Here is a 27,468-nt window from a genome sequence, read left to right as displayed (position 1 = left end):
CTATGTTTAACATTCAGAGAGCTCTTCTACTTACAAAGTCCATGACCAAGTTTTTCCACAAATGAAAGAAAACTTTATGCAGCTTTCTGACTCTTCCATCATCAATACAAGTTCTTAACATTTAATTCAGCTCTGGATGTAAATAAATGTTGTGATGTTTATAAAAATGATCTCACAGCAAATGCATGTTGTCATCAAAGCTAAATAAAAATATGAATGACTTTTTTTTGTTTATTGTTTTGTTTTTTGGAAAGGCATTTTCGTAAATGCTAGACTGTAAGGATGGTACGGGATATTACTGGAAAAATGCAGGCAAATAGTTAGAGTATAACATTTTGTATTGTCTGCAGTGGGCTTTTTGGGATCCTGCGTTGTCATTGATGGCAAAGGATACAACCTGGGATACATCCAGTCCAGCCCACAGGCAGCAGAAGATGGCTCCATCAGCGTGGTGTACCAGAATGGAGACAAATGCGGGTCTTCGTCCCAGTACTCAACTCGCATCATCTTTCAGTGTGATGAAAACCCGGTGAGTGTTTTTAGACTCTTGAACTAACCCAGTCATAATGTTCACAAGATGACTATTTGATATTATTATAATATAAATGTTTTAGTTGTGTGGATCAGATTTGGTAGGAAAAATGTGATGTTTGTTTTCTAGTTTCTTACTGCGATAGAGGCTAAGTGAGAAAACTTGTACTGTTTATTTTAGTGCTTTCTTTAGTAGCACTGTTAGACTTTAACTCACTAACTGAAAGCTACATTTTATGGTCACTTTGTTACCAAAAATACATAAAATAAGTTCCCCTTGAGGTATTTGCAAATGGATTTCATGATAGAGGCATACCTTCATTTTATTTGTTTGAGATGTGTACCGAATTAATCTCTGAATACCTTTTGTAGCTTTTTCTGGTCTGGTCTGTTTTAGGCAAATCACAAATAAAAATTCATTTTTTTCTTTTAAATGTTGCATGTTCAACTCGACCTGTAGCAATTTCTTTTAATCTAAATTTTGATTATTTGTGTCCATTTGTATTTACTTCAAGGGCTCTCCCATGTTTGACCGTATAGATGGTTGTGAATATGTCTTCATCTGGCGGACGTCCGAGGCCTGCCCTATCAGGAAGTCACAAGGTAAAAACGTCTGTGACAGTGGACAGAAAATGTTCCTTAAGGTTAAACATAGAGACAAAATCTGTACATTTTAGCATTTGATCCACCATGGAAATGGACAATAAATTGTCCGAACTTTCCCTCATAGGTGCTGACTGTCGAGTTCGTGACCCTAAGAGTGGCTATGAATTTGATCTGAGCTCTCTGAAGGGTAGAGATTACTCCCTAAATGCTGCACAGTACACTTACTATCTTTCAATCTGCGGCGGACTCAAAAGAGATGTTTGCACCCACAAAAACACAGAAGGTGAAACTGTCTCCTCCTGCCAAGTTGCCGGAGGAAAACACAAGATCGCAGGTATGAAAAGACACTTTCTTATACAGTGTAATGTTTAATCTATGTCATTTTTACAGTACTCATGTTTTTGAATTTTCACTCATGTGAACACAGGAATGGCAAACCAGGTGCTAACTTATGTTGGAGACCAGATCATCCTGAACTACACCAGTGGAGAGATCTGCCATAAAGTTTATGAGAGGTCTACCAATATCTACTTCTCCTGCAACCCTGACAGGAATCCTGTAAGTTTAACACACAGAAAATCTGCTCCTCCTATGTAGCTTTGAATGGGTTGTTAACAGAGAGCAACAGATCAGATACCTGTAAGACTGACTGTTGACTGAGTGACAGTTTTGCACTTGGAGATTTGTGTTTGAAAGAATCATCCTGTGGTTTGTCTCCACATAAATGACCACTGTGTTTCAGGGCCTGCCTTCTGCACACATCACTGTTAGTTGCAGAATTGATCTCTGAATAGATAAAAAATATAAACAAGATGTATACAAAATAAATAAAATTAACATCTCTCTGATTCAGTTTTTTTTGTTTGTTTGTTTGTTTGTTTGTTTTTTTTTTTTTTTACACACAATGTTGGGCCGTTATTTTTCATGACACACAGAGGTCTTCTAAGCTCTTAAGCAATTGTGTCTAATGCTACTTCACTTTTTTTCAGGGAGAACCGGAGTATATTAGGGAGACTCCAGACTGCACCTATTTGTTCAACTGGCCCACTGCACTGGCTTGTGTCCCAGTCAAGACCACCAGCTGCTCTTACAAGTAAATTGTCCTTGTGTCATTATTCTCTTCCAATTTTTATATATATACATATGGTTTTATTTTTATATAAGGTGTCATTTGCATGGTGTTGGGTCTGCGCTTCCACAAGCCCCGCTGGTTTACAAACTTATTCTCGTTAAAGACAAGCAAGGAAACAAGACAAACATCTTTAACTGGTTTTACTTGTGCAAGGGAGGCCCCGGTCGGTGTCTCAGAAAAGCACTCTGAATCAAACTGCTTGCCGCCTTTTATTGAAAACAGTTATAGTACACACAAGCACCTCTCATTGTAAACCCCCCCATTGGTTCTAAAAGATAAGGCACTATGTGTGTGCACATGTGTGTGTTTGTGTTTGGGGGTGCGTGTTTGTGACCTCCTGCTCACCAAAAGGATCATAAAAGCAGGAAGTTTACTAAGCAACAAACAGAACTCTCACATAGATCCCTACAATAAAACACTTCAGCCTCCCCCAGCAACAAACTGGCTGGAGAGGTGACAAAGGAACGTCTTTGATCCTACAGTTTGAACTAAGACTTACAAATTTAAGTAACACAATGACAACATTTAACAATTTGACTCCAACACACAGACTTATTTTTTTCTTATAGTGTATGTAGTTTGTATAACTTAGTAGAATTTAATTATCATTTACAGAAAGGACCACAGTTTAGAATTTTCTCCTTTTTTCCTTTTCTCTTGTCAGTGATGATCATGGTCACTCGTACGACCTCTCACCTCTGGCTATGGACTCTGGGAACTGGGAGGCGGAACTTCCCACTGGGGACACGAATAAACAGTATTACATTAACGTCTGTAGGTCGCTGGTGAAGCAGAAAGGTTGGTGTAAAGGATACAGTATTGTCATTACATCTAGCTCTGGTTTAGAGTTTAAATATAATTCTGGCCTAAATTTCTATGTCTTGAAATCCACTGAAAATCCTTCTCCTTGCTACAGACCCATGGAAGTGTCCCTCCACTGCAGCGTCATGCCTGAAGGTTGGAGATAAATATTTGAGTCTGGGTCAGGTCCATTCTGGTCCTACGTGGGACGGAAATGTCCTAATGCTGCAGTACACCAGCGGCCAGGCTTGTCCAGATGGAAGCCGCAACAGGACCAGTATCATCCGCTTCCAGTGTGACAAAAACAAAGTGGTAAGAACTGGACTCAAAAGATGGTCAGCTAAAATGTTTGATGGCAGTCAGGCTGTAAAACATGCAGTAAACAGTTTGTTGAGCATCAAATGGCTTTCTAAACCACACATGAGTGGGAATGTAGGATCCATGTAGAAGAGGCTCACTGCTTTTCCACCGTAGGGTCCAAATTTGAGTTATTTTAAAATATTAAAAAAATAATAAAAAAGATGTATTTATATGCCTCACATAGAACTCTCGGCCTACTCTGATCTCTGACATTGAAGACTGTGTGTACACCTTCATGTGGAAAACAGCTTCTGCCTGCCCTCTAAATAGTGTCCAGCACGACAACTGCAGAGTCACCAACCCTGCTACAGGTCAGAAACACACACTTTCTCCTCATATCATCTTTGTTTATTTTGATATACCTGCTGGAGTAATAAAAGGAGAATGTTATGGTAATATGCATTTAAATTTAATTTCTCAAAAAGCATCTGCTTTCCCTTTTTATTCCTCTTTATGTCTGCTGATCTCTGGTATTCTCTTAAGAGTGTGTAAAGATGTGCACAAGTTAAATATCTATCTCTAAATAGCCGCAGTGCTAAACCATGACATCTTCCATAGGTCATTTATTTGACCTGAACCCCTTGAAGAAGGATGAGGGTTACACTGTGCACCATCATAAGGACCAGAAGATGGTGTTCCGCATGAACATCTGTGGATCTGTGGCCAACACTGGTTGCAGCCCTGACACTGGTACGTCACTGCAATCGGCGAGTTGTTAATTTAGCCGCACCACATTTCTGGTTTATATTACTAATTTCTCTTTACAAAAAATGAAAGATCTACCAAGGTGAGAAGTATACTTGGATTATTTTAATTCTATGAATTGTGAAAAATCAGCAGTGGTGGTAGCTTTTATTTGGTATGCTGCTTCACATATTTCTCTGGTCTAGGGCATCTCTCAGTTGAATATTATACAATTTGACACAGATAAATTTGACTCTGTTGTGCAATCATGTCGATGGAAGTCTAGCAGATCATTTCTCTTCGGTCAGTGAGACGATCAGAGGTCTCTGTTATGTCATCATTGAATCAGAGTGTATACAGGAGTCACTTTCGGACAATCACTTCTGCTTTTAACCAGTCAGTTACTTTATAAAGAAAACAAAGCGCCTCTGTAGTTAGGAGAGATTGCTTCCTTCAACTTTCATCAGAAAGTTTAGGAACCCAAACAGACACTTGGATTTCCAGGTTCTCTCAAATTATTGACCGCTCACTTACCAGAGCGTTAAAAATGGTCTGGATTTGTAACTGATGATGGCTATGCTAAGAAATGTTTAATCAGCATCAGATACACAGTGGGGGAGAATAATATGTGGCAATACAAGTGCAGTAAGGTCATGGTTCGAATGCTCAACAATGGGATATATTTGCAGTCCTGAAAAAAATACTATTAATTGAAAAGTAACAATAAAAATGAATCCCAGAGTCTGAGCTGAATTTGATCACTCACTCGCTAAGAAATATAAATATTTCCAAAAAAAACTTTGAGCGTTCAGCAGATTTCCAGCTGGTAGAACAGATCTATGGAATATTTATATTTTTGTGTTTTACATTTAAAGCTTTCTGAATGATCTCCATGAATATGTGTTATAGCTGTGTGCATTAAGGAAGGCAGTGATGTGGTCAGTGGTGGTAAGGTGAGCAATAAGCTCTCATACAAGGACCATGTTCTGGAGCTCACCTATGAAGAAGGAAGTCCATGCCCTGCGAACAGTAGCCTCACCCACAGCACCGTCATCAGCTTCATCTGCAGGTACATTTTCCTCCATTTGCATCTTAATTTTCATCTATAACTACATCAAGCATAGAGCATTCTCAGGAATCACATTTTTTCAAACCTGCGTTGTTCAGGAATAGCAAACTGAGATTTAAAGTGCCCCTTAAGAGAAAATTCATACCTGTATACATCGTGATACTGTGTGTCATTTGTTTCCTCCAATTTTCCTAAATGTAAAACTAACTTGAATTAATCCTTTATTTCAGAATCTGGTAGTGATGGAAAAACTAGAGTGTGAGAGCTTTATTGATGAAGTAGTGCTTCATCTTTTAAATAAGAATAAACTCACTACAAGTATTTAAAGATTTGTTAAACGCCTTTTTAATGCAACCTTGGTGATTTTAATATATTTATTAAGAATAAATGAGCCTTGCTTTGAATGTTTTGTGTTTGTGCAGGCCAGCTAGCATGAGCTCAGCCCCCTCAGAGCCAGTGCTGATTGGCTCAAACACTGAAACGTGCACGCACTTCTTCGCCTTCCACACACCGTTGGTTTGTGAGCAGCCTGTAAGTATGTTTGTGTGAGAGAAGACTCACCAGTCCATCACAGGTGGAAAAGGAATGTACTTTTGCAATAAGATTTAAAAATAAATAAATAAAGTTAGTGTTTTCCCTTGTAGTAAATTAAGTAGAAAAGTGCTGTATAAAAACTACTCCAGCTCCCATGAGTACTCAAAGCGCTTGTCTCATTCACCCATTCATACAAGCACCTTAAGTGCTTTCTAGCTAACAATTAGCACATCAGTGGATGCAACAGAGTGAACCTTGGTGTCACTACCTGCACACATGCAGACCCCAACCTTCAGATTAGTAGATGACCTGCTCTACGGCCTGAGCTACAGCCCCACAGCTGATAAAAAATCATAAATGATTAAAGCGTGTTTGTGTTTGCTGTGATATAGCCGGCTGCTTACTGTTCACTGGACAGAGGGAGAAAATTGTTTAGACAGAAAGACTGCATACAGTCAATACAGCCTGTTGTTGTAGTGCTACCTTTATGTTGAAAAGCTGTTTTGACATACTGCAGTTCAGTTGGAAAACAAGTTTGCTTCTCTTTGGGAAATTATGTGCCATATTAGGAAAGAGCACACCCTAAGTTAACAGAGGCGGACAGGTCACCTGAAGTCAGCTTCTTAGGGGTCATCAAAGGAGAGGGGAATGTCCAATGATAAGCAGAAGTCCCTGAAGCTTTTGTGTAGTCTCTAAAAGAAAGGAAAACAAATAAACACGTTTGAACTCCTGGACTCTAAAGTTGTAATTGTTTGATGGCTCATGACTTACAGTATAGTTTTGTGCTCTAAAAAGTGATTTTTCTTTTCTGCTATTCCTTTAATAAAAAGGTAACTTGTTCAGTCCAGAACGGCTCTGCTCTCATAGACCTGACTCCTCTGATTCATGTCAGCGGATACTACACAGCAGCAGGTCAGTGAGACACAGGTTCACCTCTCACACCTATAGATATAGCAGAGTTGCATCATTTTGAGTTAAAATGACGAGTCCCTGTACAACAATATGCACTGTGTCAGTCCTTAACAGTCTGCATGTTCCTCTTTTGAGAATAGACGACGACATTGACCCGGATAACCAAGTCTTCTACGTCAACATCTGCCAGCCTCTAAACCCCATCCCTGGGGTCAACTGCCCACCTGGAGCCGCTATCTGCATGGATCCATATGACAGACCACCTGTGGTGAGTTCTTTGACAAATGCTGTCCTTTACACTATTTTTTAAAAAAAAGGTTTAAGTGCTTTGATCTGCCTTACCAAGGCAGTGACATCACATAGACTTAATGTTAATAAAATAAAAATGTATCATTTTCATTATTGTCTCTTGAAGGAAATTGGTCGCACCACCCGTGGTCCAGAGCTCAACAAATTAACAAGGGAGGTATCCATCACCTACAACAGCTCAACAAAGTGTGCTTTGGACCCTCTACAGAACTACACTTCAACCATTGTCTTTACCTGCCGGAGAGGCCTGGAGCTGGTCAGCAGAGCTATATAATAAGAGTATTTACTTGTTGCCTGTTCTCTTTACCCTGGTTATTTTTTAACTACTTTATATCTCTGAACAGGGCTCTCCGCAAATGCTGAGGCTGCAGGGCTGCGTCTATTTCTTTGAGTGGGCAACCCCGATAGTCTGTTCAGATGCCACTAACATCAGCGGCTGCCAGCTTACTGACTCTCAGCTCCAGTTTACATTTGACCTGACCAAGCTCCCCAAGGAAGTCCAGGTGAGCTGATGATATACTGAACACTTTCTAACCAGAGGAAGTCTATTTGATTCAAAAGTTTCACTGTAACAGAAATAGTTTTTGTTTAGAAGCATAGGAAGGTCAGAGCTCTGTGTGTATGTCTAGGTAAAAGGGAACTCGGGTATGTATTACATCAAAGTCTGCGGCTCAGTGAAAGAACCGGCCTGTAAGCAGAGTGCAGTGTGCCACGTTTCTGGTTCAGACAAGTTGGCGTCATCATTTGGCATCAGTAAAGCCATGACAATGGACTTCAAACACGAAGAGCAGGCTGTGCTGATGCAGTATGGTGGAGGAGATCCCTGCGCACCAGGTAAAGTCTTCTGTAATTAGTAAAGCTCTTATAACTAGCTCAAAAACAAGGTATGATGTTAGTGGGAAAAATGCTTCAAAAGAAAAAAACTGAAAGAAAATGACGTTTTATTGTTCACAGCCTCAAACTATACACAATATGTCATACAAATGTGCAATAATGATATTAGTATTTATTTAAGAAAAATGACTGAACAGCATTTTTATTGGTCACCGCAGCTTGCAAATAGCAGCATTTATCAGAGGAAACAAAATTAAGGAAGTTTCCCCTGCATGTTCTCCCCGTGTTTGCATGTGTTCTCTGCGGGTATTCCAGCTTCCTTCCACAGTCCAACAACATTCAGTTAGTGGGGTAATAATTCTAAACTGCCCATCCGTGTGAATGTCAGTGCAAATGGTTTTCTGTTTAACCATGTGATAGACTGTCCGCCTATCCCAGCTAGCATTGGCTGCCACAAATGGAAAAAATGAAGGGCATTTTGTCCATCCATCCAGCTACCCTCACTGATGCCAAACTACCTACAGCAGCTTTCATGCATATTGTGTAAAGTATTGGGCTTTGTTGTAGCCAAACCAAGTGGCTTCCTTTTACTAAATCATCAATCAGAGGCTGACTTGCAGGGGTTTGTGTCATTGTTGTGTGCACTTGAATGGAAATGCATTACATCATCATATCATTGATATCAAGATTACACTTTTTGGGGGTCACATAAAAATTTATACCAATGTAATTGTAGATGGTATGATATGACACAGCGCTACTAAACTGAAAACAAAAATTAAAAACACAATGAAAATAAAATAACAAAAAGGTAATGAGGAGAATATGCAAATGTCACATCCATTAATAAAATTGTGTTAAGATTTTTGAGAAACTGGTTATTGTGTGTCTTCTGCATTACTGCAATATGTTTAAAAAACACACACACACTAAAATCCAAAATGGTGTTATCTCAAATTAAAGGACAGTTTAATTGCTTAAGGTGAAAAGTAAAACTACCCTGGATAACCTCGTAATGTATCAAATGGTGTAAAACTAATTAATTATTCTACTAATCAGGCCTTATTAGGATGAAGCTCTCAATCTATTATAAATATTAGTCAAATTTTTGAAAAGCAGTTTAAGAGGTTTATGCATTTATATGCAGTGACCACGGAGGGTGAGGTGTCTGTGTGTTTCCATTCATTCTCATGAAGAAGACTTACACAGAAAGCACCAAAGATGGTTTGACAACCGGCAGGTTGTGGTGTGCCACCACTTCCAACTATGACACGATAGGAAGTGGGGATTCTGCAGTGCAGGTGACAGCTTGAGTAGAGTATTTTGAGGAGTTGATGTGAGAGGTTTGTTTCTTTTAGACATAAGCTGGGACATGGCAACACGAAAGCTGGGTAATAAGAAAATAAGAACACAAAAAAAATATGATGGCTATTATAAAATATGAACTTTAACGTTGGTATTTTTTATTTTAACTTCTAACTGCAGTTTTCACTATCAGTGGTCCAAAGCACAGATGAAAGTTTTATAGAATAGCTAATCTTGTGTTGTGTCAGCAGTGCAACACATATGAAGGAAAGTAATGATAAATTTTGTATAGGTACAATATTTCTGATTAGAGCAGTGCTTAGATGCACTTTTGAAAAGATTAAACTGTTCTTCATGCATGGCAAAAAATTTTTTATGTGTTTTAGTAGTCAGATTTAGTTTGTTTACTTTTAGAGAAATTACTTATAATCAATTGTGGCTTCATGTTGACGTGGGAAAAAATACAAAACTAAGAACTGTATATAAAAGATGGATGTGGCCTCTTTGATGATACCTGTTTAAACTCGAAATTATTGGAGGTGAGGCCAAAGGAGAGCTGCCAGCTGTTGCTACCTTTTACAACACACCTCAAGCAGTTTATTATAAAGGGGTAGTGAGGTGAGGTCTTATTCTAGTATTGCATAACTTTAAGACTCAATATGTTTGAGAGAGGTAAAACTAAAGTCTCAGTCCTTACACCTGTTATGAATGAGGAAAACAAAACAGTTTTTTTTTTTTTTATCAAGCTGTAAATGCTCATTTTTGGGCAACTTAGGATGGGGGTGGGTTTCTCGTTGTCTTCTTCTTCTGTCTAAATAAAGGCATTAACTCCTTCCTGATAGTTTAACATACTTATCCTAATGCTGTGTTGTCTTCACTTCCAAAACTGAAAATCTTTTGTTTTTCTTTTTATTTCCCTCTCTCTCTCCCAGGCTCGGCTCAGCGTCAGTCCTCCATATTGTTTACATGCGACCATTCTGTAGGAAGTGGTTCTCCAGAGCTGCTCTCAGAGACAGCAGGTTGTACAGTCACTTTCCAGTGGCGCACCAATGCAGTTTGTACCCCAAGGAAGATGGAGTGTAAGCTCGTCAGCCAGCACAAGACCTTTGACCTCCGAGCACTTTCCTCCCTCACTGAGCCGTGGAAGTTCAGCTACAAAGGAGATTCGTAAGTGTGGTTTTGAATCCTTAATCGAAGGCAGTAAATCCACAGTTCGATTCTGGAGCTCTGCAGTCGTTCTGCACACACTTTTGATGCTTTTCCAACTTTTCACTATTTATTAGATCTATTTATATTTAGCAATGCATATGCCTCATATAAGATGCATTAGCCCTTTCTAAAAGGAATTTCTAAACGCATGCTGTGGTCCTATCATTCCTCGCTCTTTAAAATTTGGCATCTTTGTTTCTGTGGCTTCAGGTATTTCATCAACCTGTGTCAGGGTATCCGTGGTGGGCTGCCAGGCTGTCCTGAAGATGCAGCCGTATGCCGCCGCACAGCTGCAGGAAAAACCGAAACCCTGGGCCGAGTTTACACGCAGAAAATGGAGTCCAGTGGTGTGCAAACCATTACAAATACTTTACATTCATTGGTGTCAGTTTGTGTAAAGGATATTTTCCCTAAACTGGGTGTTTTTTACTACCATTATTATAAAAAATAAACTGAAAACAGTGTAGACTAAGAGTGAAACATGTAAGCAAGGATCACTGATTAGACATATTTGTTTGCCTTTAGGTCTTGTTTTCTTCTCTCACAGGAGTGTTTTTGATGTTAGAGAACTTTATCCCGACAGTCTCAAGAGATTTCCCTTTCTCTACAGGTGGGAAGATTTTTGTGAACTATTCAGCAGGAGATGAATTATGCCCTAAACGCCAGAAAGCCAAGACCATAATCCAGCTGAGCTGCGGCTCCACAGTGGGACACCCCAAAGTTATCAGGTAACAAAACCTCTTAGAGATTTTAATGTTTCCCTTCAGTAGAAATTTGATTAATTCATTTAATACAACATTGGTATTAAATTACTGTATCAAATTAACAGAATGTTTAAACTTTGAATCATTTATTATCCTGTTTATTTGTTTTAAGATTATAGCTAATTTTTTGCTATTTTTTCTTTTTTTCTTTTTTTACTTGCTTTATTTCATTAACTTTAGTTTTAGTTAATTGAGTAACATAACATTTCTCAGCAGACTAAATGTTGTTCAGTTGCATCACATTATCTGAAATTAATGCAACAAATGTTTCCTATCGAAGAGCTCACTGTTAAATTGTCACGTGTTGTTTTTCCTGATCTGTATCTCTGTGTACATTCACATAAAAGTTGTGTTTACATTGTCTATTTTAAAACAATTTTAACTTGTGTTTCATTTCTTTTGTCTTTTTTCCCACAAGTCTCAGTGCCCTTGTTTTGTTTTTGTTATTTTGTTATTTGAACTGGTCCTCTGCATCTTAAAGTAGACCTGTTATGCTTTATTCTTAATTTTATATTGAATTGAATATCCTATATTCTCTTGTCTGTGCAGGGTTGATGAGGGTTCATGTGAGTTCTTGATAGGCTGGGAGACTCTGGAAGCTTGTGCAGTGAAACCAACGGAGGTACAGATGGTAAATGGAACCATAAAGGTTCCTAAAACTGGAGTCAGCTTCAGTCTGGGAGCGCTCTACTTCGGGTAACAGAGTTCACCTGTGTCATCCACTCATTACACTTCACCTCATATAAATTTCAGTTTCAATCAGCAAGCAAAAAACACACTTCTAAAATTCTTTCTGTCACAAAAGTTTCATCTGGGTTTTTTCTGCCTTTTAGCCACCATCAGGCGTCTGGAGACATTCGTAACAATGGCGACCGCTACATCTACCACATCCAGTTGTCTGGTATCACCAATAATTCCCTGCCTAAATGTCTTGGTGCCAACATCTGCCAGGTGAAACAGAATGACACCTACAGCCGCAAGATTGGCTCATCCAACAAAGCCAAGTACTACATAAAAGGTAAACAGAATTTTTTCTGTTTTGAATGATTTTGATCTATCATTCAAAACCCTTTGCAAAGCATGTGATTGGCAATGACATCAGTGCAAAAAAAACCCCACACCTGCATAAGAAACAAAGTGCCATTTCTTTTTAGCATGAGTCCTTCCATTTAGTGGTCACAGCATCTTAACATGTTTTTGTTTTTCCATCAGGAGGAAATGTGGATGTGATAGTGCCTTCTGAGTCAGAGTGTGGCCGCGCGAAGAACAAAACGGTTTCATCCACAATAAGGTTTCACTGTAACCCGTCAGCAGGTGTCGGCATCCCGGAGTTTATGCTGGAGACGGACAATTGCCAGTATCTGTTTGTGTGGCACACAAATGCTGTGTGTGATCTGATGTGAGTCCTTTTTTTCACAATCTTACTTTAATCCCAAGAGCACAAAACACTAGATAAATATGTTGAAGTCTCCTCTCTGGATTGAATTTCAGGACTGTTGACAGGCAGATAAATGATGACGGTGAAGAGACTCCGCCCCTGTCTAGGCGGAGCCAAGCAATGGGGGTGGTGCTGAGCCTCCTGTTGGTGGTTCTAATTGTGTGTCTGATGGGGCTTCTGCTGCACAAGAGAGAGAGGAGGTGAGACCATGAGTATCCATTTTTGGTACATATATATTTTTAAAAAAATATTTTGTATGAAAGCCTCTTTCATAATCTCACCTGTCTGTGTCCAGGGAACTGGTGAGGCAGAAGATCGCTGGTTGTTGTAGGAGAGGAAACCAAGTCTCCTATAAATATTCCAAGGTTGGTTGAGCTAATGAATGAACGAGTTTCAAAGTTACTTTGTATTTTCCCCAGTCTAAAGATCAGAAAGCATAACGCAAGGAAGAGTCACGAGTGGGTTACTGGCACTGACAGGGAATAAAGCTGCTGCTCAGGGTGAAGCCAAGGCCAAAATAACAAATGGAACAATAAAACAAAACAAACAAAAAAATTCTAAACTCCAACTCCAACATGATCCCTCATGTTATTTGAAGGGTTTCTGTAACTTGTAACTAGAGAAGGAATATGTTATGCTGCCACACCTAGGCTAATAATGGCTGGAGAAAGCAGCACAACCAAAATGATTTCAACTGGGAGCAATTAACTGTCAGTCTTGTTGCCTTTGAAATGGTTGCTTCAAAGAGGGGGACCAGTTGCGCTACCACTCGCAGTTTTTCCATTCAAAGCAACGTTGGTGCATCAAGGCAAGGCTCAGCTTGTGATTGAATGGGGGGAAGCTAGCAAATGCCTGGACTCTGACAACGATAAACGGTGATAAATCAGCAAAAATCACAAATCTGTTGCTGTCTACATACTCAGAAATTCACATCAACTCCTTAAAGAGTCAGAGTCCAGCCAGAAGAAAAATTAACAAATGCCTGCACAAATGAAGCAGCTGCAGGACATGGATTTAACTACAAAATTGCCAAATGACAAAGCAGCTTTATTTTTGTGGCAACTTTGGTTTTATATAGAAATCTAACCAGAGTACAACCAGTTGGTAACCAGCGGAGTCGAGTCTGCGTTTACAACTAAATTTGTGCGAGAATACACTATTCCAGTTTCAGCAAAGACATCTGAGTATTCACTGGTGCAACCACGCCCACTTTGAAATGGCTGTATGAAGCTGTGGTAGCCATGTCATATTCTAGCTGTACCTGAACATGGACTTAAGTTTTTCTTAAGGTAATAATATAAAGTGATAAAGTAATCATATTAATAAATAAAAAAGGAAAACTTAAGGATTACATGTTACATGACCAATGATGACCAATGATTAAACACTAAGGTTATTTTTATAATTTAGCGAATATTCAAAAAGCCATATCATGCTACAAATCAGATACTCTGGTGAAGCTTTTTTTAAACAACCATGAAGATGAGTAAAAACTTAATATGCATCTTATTATTTGTGCCTTTTAAATACTCAGGTCAGCACAGATGAAGAAGGAGGAGAGGAGGAGATGGAATGGCTGATGGAGGAGATCGATGCTCCTCCCACATCTTCATCGTCTTTGCACCGTGGCAAGAATAACCAAAGCAACGGTCACATCACGACCAAGCCGGTGAATACAGAGGGTCTGCGGTCGTTCTCGCTGGACGATCAGGATGACGACAGCGAGGACGAGGTGCTGAGTGTCCCCGGGGTACGTGTGATAAAATCGTCAGGACTCGCTAAGCACTCTACGGCTCATCGCAGCGCCTTCTTGCAAGTCAGTTCTTTGTCTTTTTCTCTGGTATCATCTCAGTCGTTCATGGTAGCAATGATTGCACCCATTGCTCTCAAAAGCTCACAGAAGTCTTTTATTTCAGGAGGAGAGCGACGAGGACCTGGTGGGCCTCCTGGACGAGTCAGATAGGAAAAGGAAGAGCAGCAAACCTCGCTCTTCTGGCCTTAACCACGGTAACAACACGGCAGCGAACAGGAAACGGGAAGAAGACGACAGTGACGAGGACCTCCTCAGGGTGTGATGTCACTCTGTCCTTCCTGGTTCTCTCCATCCAATCCGAACTCTTCTCTCTCAGTGAATGTCTCCATAATAGCAACAGTGAAATGCCAACAACACACCGAAGACAGAAACCTTTCCTTTCTTTAGGGATATATTTTTATTGGGCTGCACCTTCATTCGGCCTACACAGACTCAGTCCAGTTCACCGTCCACATATAATGTTTATTTGACAGCTCATTTAAAGTGTTCTTAAGGTTCTTTTGAACTCCACCATATTGTCTTTCATAATCCCGATACTTCAGCCTTGCCACATTTGTCTGATGAAGAACGAACAGGCCAGTTGAGGCTCTTAAAATCGACTCTGGGAGCACACAAAGCTTCTTTCTAATGTGATTTCCAGCTTGATGTGTCAACTAGACATGTCACCATAACCATATGCACCAAACGGTAAACAATGATACCACAACACTATCATTACAAGAAGGGAAAATCTGATATCATCACTGAAATGAGGCATGATAAGATGTGAATGAAAATTAAGTTATATATGTATCTTCTATTTTCTTCTGGTGTTTTGAACTGAAGCTGTTTACCTACCTTGATTAATGGTACTAACACTGGTTGCGTGTCTGCTTGTGGACGGGGTGAAGGTATTTAATAAGGAAGACTTTTTTCCGTTTGGAGTTGTTTTTTTGCTGTCCATTGGCCCACAAGTACTTTATGAAAAACTGTCATGATATTTATTCCCATAGCTTAGGCAGTGAAGGTGCCAGCTTCTTTCTAAAAAAGGGAATGAAGACACCAGTTTGTCTTTTCGTGCTGTTTACAGTTGCTTTTATAGCAGACCCATTTTCCCCTTCTTTGCCCTCAAAAAGAAAGCACGATGCCTTCATACTGATGAATTTACTTTGCATTTTCATCTATGAATCATGTCCAGCAACGGATTGAATTTCTTTGTTTGTCTTGATTTGATCAGAGACGTTGTAAATAGATGATAATGTTCTATAATATGGACGTTTCGTTTATAGTCTTCACCGGTGAATTGTTCACACGTTTGTTTTGGTGATTATTTAACGCCTCGTCCGAGCTGATTACGTTTGTTTCTCTGTTCTGTGTGAAAATGGAGATGGCCTTAAGTATGAATGGATGGTTGAAGAAAGTTGAAAGTGAAACTGATTTGGTCCCCTCCCCTCCTGTTAAAGCCATATTTCTACTGCCACCCTTGGCACTAATGTAGGGAAATCGATTTTTTTTTTTTTTTCTTTTTCTTGCTCGTGTGCTCTTGTACTTTACAGGCTCGGTTGTTGTACTCAGATCCGATTGCTGCGTGAAAAGTGAAGCCAACTTTTTGTAGTGCTGAAATCTGCCCAGTTCAGCCAAATGCATGATGCAAAAGATGGTAGTGAAACTAAAATGCAGGATGTTGAGCAATATATGTTTTGCTTTTTCACAGAGGATGTCAGTAATAATGGAAACCTACTTTATGCCATATTTCCACATGACAGTAATTAAATCTGTAAGCTTGCACAGTGTAAACACAGCGTGATTGAGATTGATTTTTCTACAACAGTTAGAGCTCAGACCGGGTGATTTTAAAAAAACAAACACACCTCAGATACAGTGATTTTTATAGACACATGATGATCACAAAAAACAATTAGGTTGGATTATTCTGTTTTCACTTCACTCTTCTTTCTGATGTGCGGAGCAGTTGAAAACCAATAAAATAGCTGCTGTTAATCTCAATTAATCTCAAAGTAGCACACCCTCATAAAGGAAGGTGGACTTTTTGAAAATCGTTTAAAAAAACAAAACTGAAAGTCTATTTTCTAGGTTTCCACTAATTAATCAGATTTGGTTGGTTGGTTGGTCAAATTGACTGAAATGTCAGTTTAAAACTTTGCAAACTCCCTGAATATATCAAGTCTAAAGATTTAGCCTAATTACTGCTAACAGGGAGGCACATTTAAAGCTAAAACGATTTTTTAATAAAAAATAATCTGTAATATTCTTTGGTTTTGACTCCTCTACTATAACCAACTGTTTGCTTTCACTGGCAATAATAAGTTTTGAGTTTCAGCCTTGTAACTGGAACAAAAAAGATATCTGAAAACCGTGTCGCTGCTTGTATAACCAGGAAGTGGTGGGCTGCAGCCCTTGGTAGCATAAATCTTTATCTCTGTACATCAGTAATAACTTCTCATTTTCTCCAACTTGGGAAAGGAGGTGAACAATCCTGAGCTTAATTAAATCACTTTGCAGTGCATTTGTTGATCCATAGCCAGACATTTACTACCACAAAAAAACGTGCCCTTGATCGTATGTTCATCACATTAGTTGCCGTTGCATTGCTGGTGTAGATTAATATTTGTGTTTTCTCAGTATTCAAATGTGAGTTTATTGCTAAAACCTCAATAACAAAGATTTGCCATTCAGGGTATTTCTAAAGCTTTGTACACATAATTGTTAAGCGCGTTTTGTATGATGCCACGTGCCCAAAAAATACTGATAAAATAATGAGAAACAGCATTTAATAAAATTGTCATTTGCACTGTAAACTTCAGTGTTTCACAGAAAGGGGTTCGAGGAGTGTTGTGATAGCAAAGAGTAGAAACAAATTGCACTCCTCCTTTTACTTTTTCTGTTTCTCTCTGATTACAAACTGAACATTTCCAAAGCAGCTTTTGACATTTTAAAACTCTCTTAATAAACTCTCTTATCATATAATCATATTATTGTGCTACTGATCTGAAATTCTGAACAGTGCAAGTGTATCTACCTTTAACAGCTTAAAGAATGCGAGTACACGGCACATGGTCAGGCTTCCAGAAAACATGACAATGACATTGGTAACAGGTGAAATATTTATGATCAGTATTTATCATAAAATATGATTGTATCGAAGACTTTTTATAAACTTTCCTTTTACGTGTTCGTTCATTCAGCGTGTGGTTTTGCTATATGAACTTGAGCTGTTCTTCTTAAAGTTTTTTACCAGAATCCTGACCCTGTTAGTCTGAGAGTTGAATTGAAAGTGTCTATCTGTGTTTGGCACTTTGTAATCATCTCTCCTGAGTCTCAACATTGTAGCACTCCTCATTTCAGAGTAGCAGGAGGTAAAGTTTGTGAAGTTATTTGTTCATTGTTGCATTAAATTTGTTTCTGCTTTGCACCAAAGTTCCCGTGGCTCATCTGCATGGTACTGTACTGAACCATCTCTTTCTTGAAATTATTACTGGACATTCTTGTGCTTTTTTTGTTTGTTTGTTTTTGTCCACAGTCGTGGAAACATTTGGGTATGATGAAACAAATTTAGTATGTGAGACTGACATCAAGCAGCAGACAAACCAACTGAAAAAAGAGACTAAAAAAAGCACAAGAAACTTTCTTCAATGATTTGGTACGATGGGATATCATCATTATGTTTTAGTTGATGTAAGGTTATGTTTGATGTTTTCAGCTCTTTGCCTGTTTTCCTATTTTAAAATAAAAAATATGTAAAATATTGCATTATTTGAATAAATAAGAGATCTGCTGTTTATTACTTTTGTTGTGTAATCTTATTTTATATGTCTGACAAAATTTCTAAAAGACAGAAATTATTTAAAAGTCAACTTTGGCAACATTACAATTAAGTTCTTATTTGGACGAACTTGATATTTGACCCGAAGACGTCCTGACATCTGGCTTGTGCTCAAAACTTATTTTTGTCATCTCATCTTGTCTGAACTGACTTACCGTGTGAAAGAAGAATGTGGCTTGAACGTTTAATGAAATGACATACAACTTTGAATTTGTCTTGAATGACACGAGACTTCCTAACATCTATTCTTGGGTAAAATGAGGTTTTACCCAAAAATAGGTCTTAGGTCTTTAAAATTAGTCTCAAAGAAGCTGAGACTAAAACCTATGCAAATATTAAAATATTTCAGGTACAATGAGGTAGGAGAATTTGGGGGGGGGGAAATCCTTTGCTCTTGTTTTCAATAACTTGATCCTGTCTCTGGCTTCAAGTTGCTTAAAAAGATTTCACACTAGTTAAGACTTGAGTCTTAGTTTGAGCTGTCTTCAAAAGGATTTCCAGCAACACATGAGCTTGTCTTGAAGATTAAATCTTGATCCTGTTAAGTCAAGATTCAGGCTTAACTTGGACTGACACTTAACCTGCCTCAAAGTTCTTTAGACTTGTCTGGAAAGACTCAAGAAACTCAACACTTTCTTTCAGCTGATCTTATCTTTCTCCGTTCTTAATGTCTAACAGATTCCAATGAAGTACCTCTTAAATGTTAACTGATTAAACATCATCACTGCGTCACCATCCAGGCCAATGTGTCCATGCAGACGTTCTGCTGGGCTCTGACATCAGTAAATTGGATAGCAGACGTCTTTTAATGCTCTACTGCACAGGCTGTGCAGTACCAACGCATTTCTATGGACCTTTGCTCCTTCTTGTGCTGTTTAAAAACCCAGTGCATGTGCATTTCAATGGGCACTCTGCAGAGGGAAGCTCAGCATACAAATTAGACTCCGGCTGAGTGTTTTTTGCAGCTGGTTAAAGTAAAGAAACCCTTCTACAATCATGACCACTTTTGATGATATCTTAGAAGAAGCCGGGAAGTTTGGCCGCTGCCAGAAGCGTATCTTCATCCTGCTGTGTATGGTGTCCATGCCATGGGCAGGTGTGTATGTCGGGATAGTCTTCCAGGGTTTCACCCCTGATCACTGGTGTCGAGACCCTGCAGTGGTGGAGAGGAGAGAGGCATGCGGTTGGAACCTGGCAGAGAGTCGCAGGCTCACAGTACCTCTGGACAACAGCTCTGGTCAGCAGAGCAGCTGTGAGCAGTACGAGGTGGACTGGAATGCCACTGAGCTCAGCTGTGACAATCAGGAGCTGAAGGACCTCAGCAGAACTCCCACAATCAGCTGCAAACATGGCTGGGAGTACGACTACGAGGGAAGACAGTCTTTTGTTACTGAGGTGGGGAACAAGAAGTCACAGCCAACACACACAGACCAAAAAACAAAAAATAGACTAAACATTTTTTGAGGAAAAAAAATCTGTGAATTCAACAACATGATGCAGCTTGGAATGTAGAAAACAGAAATAATGATTTATTTTTTTAAAAAAGGGGTCATTCAGTCTCAACTTAAAGTAATTTTTTTCTTCTTTTGCACCATTGAAATCTGAGGCAGTGTCTGAACACAAATATCTCAAATAATATTAAAGGTAAAAGCCTGGAACTGTAATTTGGGGCAAATGCAAAAAATGTCTGTGTTGGCTAATTAAAATATGCAAGAAAAATTCAAGCCAGCCTGTAAAGTCCCACGCTGATAAAGATATTTATATTTGTCTATATTTAAATATATTTATTTAGTTTATTTAGTTATTTTATTGATTTATAATTGGTAAAATTTAGATTAAGTCTACTGCTATTGTTGCTTTTGTGGGGCAGCTTGACATATTTGCTCAATCCAACATGAAAGTTGAATGACAATTGCATTTTCTTTATTTTTGAGAAAGAATTTCTCAAAAAGATTCTGCATGCTATACTTTTGTATTATAATAACTATATATCATTCAGAAATTGTTACAAGTTACACCATGATCAGGTACCCTGCTGGGATAATAAGTGGGCCAAAGGAGGAGATAGAAGCCACTGACATCAACATCAGGAAACCCCTGACCATGCATGGAGGGTTTCACCCCAAGTCATGCACCCTGAGGCTGTACACTAAGCGGAAGGAAGGAGGCCGGGGACTAATGAGTGTCAGTACCCCAGACCAGGATGATGCAGAAAACATCCAGGAATACATCAGGAATATGACCCCAACTGACAGCGTGCTCAGTGAATACCTCGGGCAACAGAAACCCTAGAATGACGAGGAAGAGGAGGAACCATCATGGAAGGACAGGCCCCTGCACGGTATGTACCACCGGCAGATAGCGGAGGTGGCTGATATCCAGAAATCCTACCAGTGGCTCCAGCAGATCCCAGAAACGACATCGGAGATCTCTGTCCAGCTAAGAGCTAAGATACAGCTAAGAACAGCTAAGATACTGCGCAAGACTCTCAAGCCCCCAGGCCTCTGGTAGAGGACCCGAGCTTGAAGGATAGACCGCCCGCAAGGGCGAGACAGGATTTTTTTTGTACACGTGTGTGTGTGTGTATATATACACATAAATAAATACATAAATAAAAAGAGAACTGTGTTGCTCAGAGAATCTGAGTACTTTGGTAAAACCTAAATATGTCCGTATCCCAAGCAAAGATTTATTAATGACTAATATGGTAATTTTGTGTTGTTCATAAAATGAACAAAAACATTGGCAGCATGCCATACAATTTGTTTTGACAGATTCAGGACATTTTTCACTTTGTGTTTTCCCAGTTTGACCTGGTGTGCTCGAATGCATGGTTGGTGGACATGATTCAGGCCACTCTGAACGTGGGGTTCCTGGTTGGAAGTATTGCCATTGGCTACCTGGCTGACAGGTTAGTCCATGATTGTGACAGTGATTAAAAATTGACTCATTAAAAATTGATACATTCAATTACTATCTATTTATAATTTTTTCTTGTTGTTTTTAGCACTTACATGACCAAATCATTGACATTATGTGAGACAGACTTACAGCAATGTGATGATTGTTGATGTCTGACTTCAGGTTTGGCAGGAAAATGAGCTTCCTCATATCCAACTTGCTGAATGGGGTTGCAGGGATCCTGGTGGCCGTGGCTCCAAACTACATATCTTTACTGGTTTTCAGAACTCTCTATGGGTTTGGAGTGAAAGGAGGCTGGGTAGCTGGATATGTGCTGAGTAAGACCACCTTATAGCCTTTACCTTTGCTTTTCACCACAGTCAATCAAGGATAGTCATTCCCTGAACAGCTTTTACTTGCTAGCAAAGGGAGACTGGTCAGAACCAGGGTCTTGGAGCTGAACGCTCCTCACCTGTCTCCTAGCCAGCATCAAATAAAAAGCCTTCCAAGCCACCTTTTATTGAAAACAGTTACAGTACACACAAGCACCTCCCATTGTAAACCCCCCTATGGTTACAAAAGATAAGGCACTGTGTGTGTATGTGTGTGCGAGTGTATGTGTGTGTGTGTGTGTGTGTGTGTGTGTGTGTGTATGCAGGGTCATAAAAAGGAAGGTTACTAAACAACAAAACAGAACCCTCACACAGGATGTTCCATTAAATAAAACAATGCAGCCTCCCCCACCGTCCAACAGGCTGGAGAGGTGGACAGAGACAAAGGAATGTCTTTGATCCTGCTGCTTGAACTAAGACTTACAAATTTAAGTAACACAGTGACAACATTTAACAATGTGACTCCAACACACACCTTCCTCTATTCATCTCAGTCACAGAGATCGTGGGCGTGGAGTTCAGACGTACAGTCGGAGTAATTTACCAGATGTTCTTCAGCGTCGGCATCCTCATCCTCCCTCTGCTTGCCTACTATATAACAGACTGGCGCTGGCTGCAGGTCGTCATCACCATCCCCTACATCCTGTTCCTGTCCTACTACTGGTAAGAGTCACCACAACCACATACAGCAGTATGAATGAAGTTTTATTAACCGATCTTTCAACTTTTATTTAACATATTTATTTGGGCTGTAGCCAATTTCAGTGACATCTAGGTGATTTTAAAATGTTAGAAATCTGTGTCTTGTAGTCATTTCCAAATGTTTTATAAAAATGAGTAGTCTTCTCACTTATGCTAAAAACACATTATCCAGTTATTATATACATATTAATACATTTTAATTACAGGTTTAGAATAAATGTTTTCCTTGTAGAGCCAATGAGGGTATATTACAATAGAGGTACTGTGGAGAAAAGATGTTATTACCTTTAGTTTTTTGCCGCTATGTCAACCTGTGCACCTTTAGCACTATATTTTATCAGATGCTACCCTTACGTGGGTTGTCTGTTTTGCCTGTTCTTTCTTTGTACGACCCATTAAACCTTAAAATAAAATCCAAAAATCTCTTTGTCTTAGTGAAAAAATGCACACACCTACTAATTATTTGTCATTATCAATTAAAAAAAGAAAGAATTTGTACCTTTAAATAGTTTTGTATTTAACAACAGATTTGTTGTTGACATTTTACTTTTTCAGGTTCATCCCAGAGTCTCCAAGATGGCTTCTCTCTCAAAACCAAATCTCCAAAGCAGTGAAGATCACAGCGGACATGGCCAAAGAAAACAAGATGACTCTTTCCAGGAACATCGAGGTAGCCATTGGACACAAAATCTCTGCATCTGTTACCTGGAATCAAATTCTATCAGCATATAACATGAAAATTTGAAGTCTAATTCATTGTGACTTATTAAGTGAGATAAAACTTACATTTTAGGAAATAGAAATAGATTTACATTTCTGTAAATGTGTGAGAACTGAAAATACCAGTTCATGGACTTTGGAGAGAGAAATGTTGTCCCATTTGTGTCTGATGAAAATGTAGCTCCTCAACAGTTCTGGGTCTTGCTTGTTGTTTTTTTCATGTCATGATACACCAGATGTTTTGGGTTGGTGAAAGGTCTGGACTCCAGGCAAGCCAGTTCAGTACCTGAACTCTTCTACTTTGAAGCCATGCTGTTTTAAAAGATGCAATAAGCGGTTTCAAGCCTTCCATGAAAAAGACACGATCTGGATTGGATTAGACTGCATTATTTTTTGTGAGATTTTTTTTCATGGAGAAACATAGTAAAACAGGCTGAAGCTAAGGCATAAAAACAACCAGAAATACTTTTACTATGTGATGTTATATGAATGATCCTGCAGACCCTGAAAGATGATAACGCAGACTCAACCACCGCTTCCTTCATGGACCTGATCAGAACGCCAAACATGCGAAAACACACTTTTATTCTCACCTATAACTGGTAAGGATTTAATTGAAGCAGGACACAACTGTTATGATAAATGACTCTTCTTTATCCAAAAATAAAAAAATCAATTTAGGATAAAGTCTCCCAATTGCCAGTCTTGGTAGCCGGGAATCGGTCTGCCAGGACCTCCGCCTGACGCACATTGCACCCGACCCCTACGTCTGTCTCCTGCGGGTGGTAGGACTGCAGAAAGATGGGCCCATGTCCCTTTTTCGTGCTGTGCCCGGCCGGGCCCCATGGACTAAGGCCCGGCCACAAGACGCTTGGCCTTGGGCACCCTCCCCAGGCCTGGTTCCTATCCCGGGCAGGGTAAACTGTTCCCTTGATGTTTTCCTCATAAGGGTCTTCTGAATCGCTCTTTGTCTGGTCACTCACCCAGGACCAATTTGCCATGGGAGACCCTACCAGGGGGCAAAAGCCCCCAGACAACATAGCCCCTGGGATCCCTGGGACACACAAACCTCTCCACCACGATAAGGTAGCGATTCACGGAGAGCTGAGTGTAAAAGTGAAGCTCTCAATTTACTGGTCGATCTGCGCCCCTATGGCCACGAGCTGTGGGTAGTGACCGAAAGAACGAGATTGCGAATACAAGCAGCAGAAATGGGCTTCCTCCAAAGGGTGGCTGGCCTCTCCCTTAGAGATAGGGTGAGAAGTTCGGCCATTCGGGAGGGGCTCAGAGTAGAGCCGCTGCTCCTCCACATCGAAAGGAGCCAGCTGAGGTGGTTCGGGTATCTGACAAGGATGCCCCCCTGGGCGCCTCCTGGGCAAGGTTTTCCGGGCATGTCCCACTGGGAGGAGGCCCCGGGGCAGACCCAGGACACGCTGGAGAGATTATCTCTCTCGGCTGGCCTGGGAACGCCTTGGTGTTCCCCCGGATAAGCTGGAGGAGGTGGCTGGGGAGAGGAAGGTCTGGGCTTCTCTGCTTGGGCTGCTGCCCCCGTGACCTGGCTCCAGATAAGCGGAAGAAAGTGGATGGATGGAATTTACGATAAAGATTCAAAGTTAATGAGATGTTTTTTCTCTCAGGTTCACCAGTGCTGTCGTCTACCAGGGTTTGATCATGAGGCTGGGCATTCTGGGAGGAAATGTCTATATCGACTTCCTCATCTCTGGCTTGGTGGAGTTTCCTGCCGCCTTCCTCATCCTGTTCACCATTGAGCGCGTCGGCCGACGCCTCCCCTTCGCCACGGCCAATTTTGTAGCTGGAGTCTCCTGTTTCATCACTGCCTTTATTCCTGAAAGTGAGTGATTTTTCTTAGTGCTCTTGAACGTTGATTTCCAAGTTTTCTTTTAATGGTTCTGTCTGTTTTTGCAGGCATGTTTTGGTTTAAGACGGCAGTGGCATGCATCGGCCGATTGGGGATCACGATGACCTTTGAGATGGTGGTGTTTGTGAACACTGAGCTCTACCCGACGTTTGTCAGGTATAATACAAAAAAATGTATTGTGTTTGGGATGAACAGGTATAATTTATACATCAACTAAGGTAATCAGTAAACAACAGTAAATTCTGTGTATAACAAAAGGACATCACAAATCACTAGTAGATTATTGATAGAACTGTGCTCACAGAAAGCTTAGACTGCTGCCAAATCAGTTTGAAGCTGTACCTGATAATATAAGTGTGAAACTGATCAAAATATGAACTTTTATCCTTTTCTTTTATGTCACAGTTTCAGAACCTGTCCAAATCCAGCTGTTTTTGTATTTGTATGTAGATAACTAATGTAACTGTGGATATTTAGCCTTTTAAACATGTCTTTGTATCAAAAGTTTAAAAAGTAAATATACTTTATTTTAGTAGATTAAAAGAAATGCTGTTTTTATGTCTTTAGGAACATGGGAGTGTCTGTTTGTTCCACTCTGTGTGATGTTGGAGGCATTGTGGCTCCATTCCTGCTCTACAGACTGGCTGTGATCTGGCTGGAGCTGCCACTCATCATCTTTGGTGGGTTTTCTGAGAGTAAAAGTCAGATAAATCTGACTATCAAAGCTTAAATGCATTATTGAATTGTGTTGTGTAGGGTTTCTGGCTTTCCTGGCCGGAGGTTTGGTGCTGCTGCTCCCTGAGACCAGAGGCGTACTGCTGCCAGATACCATCAACGACATTGAGTTCCCAAAAAAGTGAGTAGTTAGTGCAGTAGGAAAATTAAGCCCCTTTAAATCCCGTTATATCTCTGCTATTGTATCTATAGTAAGTACAGATTGACTTTTTTTTCCCAACACAGCACATTTAGTATTTTTGCTTAAACTGACTAAAACAAGTAATCAGTTACCAGAAAAGCTGTTGATTTATTTTCTGATTGACAATCATATTTATGAATAATAATGCATGGGTGTTTTAGACTCGTAGCCTTGTAGTTGATGTGCATTACGCGACTTTGTGTTTTCAGAGCAAAGGAGAAAATCGAACTGAAGAAACAGCAGATGGTGAACCTGCTGCCCAACTACCAAAATACAGCGTCCAACAAAGATCGGGCAACTGTTTAAGCTCCTTTGCACACCAAAGTATTTATTTATGCTGTTTAACAGTGTTGCTTGTGGATATATTAGTTACTTCCTTGATTTTAATTTTAGGAGCCAATTTTAACATTTTCTCAGTTTTTCTTTGTGCACAGTGTTTAGTGTTTAGACTAACTTGTGTCTTTTTATGGAACCACATCATACAGTTATTAAAGTTATCTTTAATACAACCAAGCTTCAAGTATTTTCATTTAAAACATTTACTGTTATAAGATTTAAAGTGAACCTATTCTGCTTGTTTCCACGAGTGGTTGTGCATAGTTCACAACTCAAATAATACTAATATAATTAATGTTGTCTGTCCTTCAGTTCAGGAGCTTCTTGTTGTGAATTGACAGCACTAACCATTGCGCCATCATCTGGGCCTTCACTTAATTAGTAACCTCAGTAAACACTTTTCATATGAGTTTATGTTTTCAATTGTCTCTTTCAACTCTTTTGTAAGCTGATGTTAACCTTTTGAATTTAGGTTTCAGAGTTCACCACGGTACAGAAACCGTTTTAGTGAAAGTTACAAATGATCATTCTTCTCTGGCTCTTGGCGAAGGCGGTCGCACTTTTTTCTCCTATCCTCCTTCCCCTTATCTTCCTTCCCTCTTGTGTCCTTGTCTTGTCTCATGTGTATTACTTTCCCTCGAACAGTCTCTCACTGTTGTTCTCTAAAACCTAAAAGAGAATTATGGATTTGATCAACTGGTCTCTGAATGCTATTGACACCCTCTTCTCAACGAGAAGTCTGGGCTCGGGAGAGCCCGAGTGCCCTGGAGGGACTTTCCCTGCCGGATACACGATGGACGGGTGGCAGAACTGGAGGGTCATGTGCCTGGCGGGACTGTCGATCGAGGACGCTGAAGATATCTACCTATTCGGAACCATGATAGCAGGGTTCTTGCTGATCGGAGCTGGCTTGGCCCTGGCTTATCGGAGAAATAAGAGAGCGGAACCGGCTGTTCAAACCCCCCCAAGGCTGCCCGCTGGAATCGAAGCGATAGGACGAGGCGCGACCTCTCACAACGAACGCAGCATGGTTAACACCTTGGAGACGCTTACAGCTGCCGTGAAGGCTCAAAACAACACCATTGAGCGTGTGGTGGGATACATCAGAGAGAGGCCTGCTCAAATTGAGACCCTCGAGCGAAAGTTGGATCACATCGCAGAACGGCTCACTGCAGTTGTGGGGTCTCAGAATCAAAAGAATGATAACACCACGGAACAGAAGTTTGATACCATCATGGGGAGGCTCGCGGCTTTCCGACGGGAGATTGAGAGACCAGTGTCGGAGTGTTAATGAACAGCTTTAAATTCTCCTGTGCTGCTCGCATAAAAGAAAAATCTACGAATTCAACATGCGGAAACCATGGCTTCCCTTGGGCAGTATCATCAGAAGGCATAGTATACATTTTAACTGCTATGCTGATGACACCCAGCTTTATCTATGAAGACAGATAACACACACCAGGAATGTCTTAAAACTAAATTAAGTCACACACAATCA

At 40.0% G+C, this 27,468-nt stretch overlaps 3 protein-coding genes across 3 annotated transcripts in view; all 3 read left to right on the top strand.

The window, feature by feature from the left end:
• The window catches only part of igf2r (insulin-like growth factor 2 receptor), a 50,930-nt gene extending 32,848 nt beyond the window's left edge, over window positions 1-18,082 (top strand). Inside the window, exons 25-50 of the mRNA XM_087852234.1 lie at window positions 351-529; window positions 1,047-1,134; window positions 1,262-1,471; window positions 1,565-1,695; window positions 2,127-2,230; window positions 2,934-3,067; window positions 3,186-3,382; window positions 3,615-3,741; window positions 3,989-4,120; window positions 5,024-5,183; window positions 5,606-5,714; window positions 6,548-6,629; window positions 6,770-6,897; window positions 7,045-7,194; window positions 7,283-7,441; window positions 7,568-7,772; window positions 10,010-10,244; window positions 10,497-10,633; window positions 10,897-11,014; window positions 11,600-11,746; window positions 11,884-12,068; window positions 12,263-12,449; window positions 12,542-12,688; window positions 12,784-12,853; window positions 14,023-14,304; window positions 14,405-18,082. Of these exons, the coding sequence (XP_087708360.1) occupies window positions 351-529; window positions 1,047-1,134; window positions 1,262-1,471; window positions 1,565-1,695; window positions 2,127-2,230; window positions 2,934-3,067; window positions 3,186-3,382; window positions 3,615-3,741; window positions 3,989-4,120; window positions 5,024-5,183; window positions 5,606-5,714; window positions 6,548-6,629; window positions 6,770-6,897; window positions 7,045-7,194; window positions 7,283-7,441; window positions 7,568-7,772; window positions 10,010-10,244; window positions 10,497-10,633; window positions 10,897-11,014; window positions 11,600-11,746; window positions 11,884-12,068; window positions 12,263-12,449; window positions 12,542-12,688; window positions 12,784-12,853; window positions 14,023-14,304; window positions 14,405-14,563 (3,962 nt within the window). The 3' untranslated portion in view covers window positions 14,564-18,082. The remainder of the gene's footprint in view (window positions 1-350; window positions 530-1,046; window positions 1,135-1,261; window positions 1,472-1,564; window positions 1,696-2,126; window positions 2,231-2,933; window positions 3,068-3,185; window positions 3,383-3,614; window positions 3,742-3,988; window positions 4,121-5,023; window positions 5,184-5,605; window positions 5,715-6,547; window positions 6,630-6,769; window positions 6,898-7,044; window positions 7,195-7,282; window positions 7,442-7,567; window positions 7,773-10,009; window positions 10,245-10,496; window positions 10,634-10,896; window positions 11,015-11,599; window positions 11,747-11,883; window positions 12,069-12,262; window positions 12,450-12,541; window positions 12,689-12,783; window positions 12,854-14,022; window positions 14,305-14,404) is intronic.
• Window positions 18,083-19,120: 1,038 nt separating this feature from the next.
• On the top strand, window positions 19,121-26,104 carry LOC102776684 (solute carrier family 22 member 2). The gene is made up of 11 exons (XM_006793553.1): window positions 19,121-19,519; window positions 20,932-21,035; window positions 21,209-21,363; window positions 21,912-22,080; window positions 22,675-22,789; window positions 23,341-23,441; window positions 24,477-24,691; window positions 24,766-24,874; window positions 25,286-25,398; window positions 25,475-25,574; window positions 25,844-26,104. Exons 1-11 carry the CDS (start codon window positions 19,121-19,123, stop codon window positions 25,938-25,940), a joined length of 1,677 nt encoding a protein of 558 aa, XP_006793616.1. The 3' UTR covers window positions 25,941-26,104.
• Window positions 26,105-26,652: 548 nt separating this feature from the next.
• On the top strand, window positions 26,653-27,261 carry LOC148098453 (uncharacterized). The gene has a single exon (XM_087852259.1). It carries the CDS (start codon window positions 26,653-26,655, stop codon window positions 27,259-27,261), a length of 609 nt encoding a protein of 202 aa, XP_087708385.1.
• The last annotated feature ends 207 nt before the right edge of the window (window positions 27,262-27,468 follow it).

This window comes from Neolamprologus brichardi, chromosome 15 (genome assembly GCF_056152115.1).
Source record: "Neolamprologus brichardi isolate AB-2024 chromosome 15, ASM5615211v1, whole genome shotgun sequence".
Taxonomy (NCBI): domain Eukaryota; kingdom Metazoa; phylum Chordata; class Actinopteri; order Cichliformes; family Cichlidae; genus Neolamprologus; species Neolamprologus brichardi.
The sequence above is the reverse complement of the archived record's forward strand: the minus strand, read 5'-3'. Positions and strand labels throughout refer to the sequence as shown.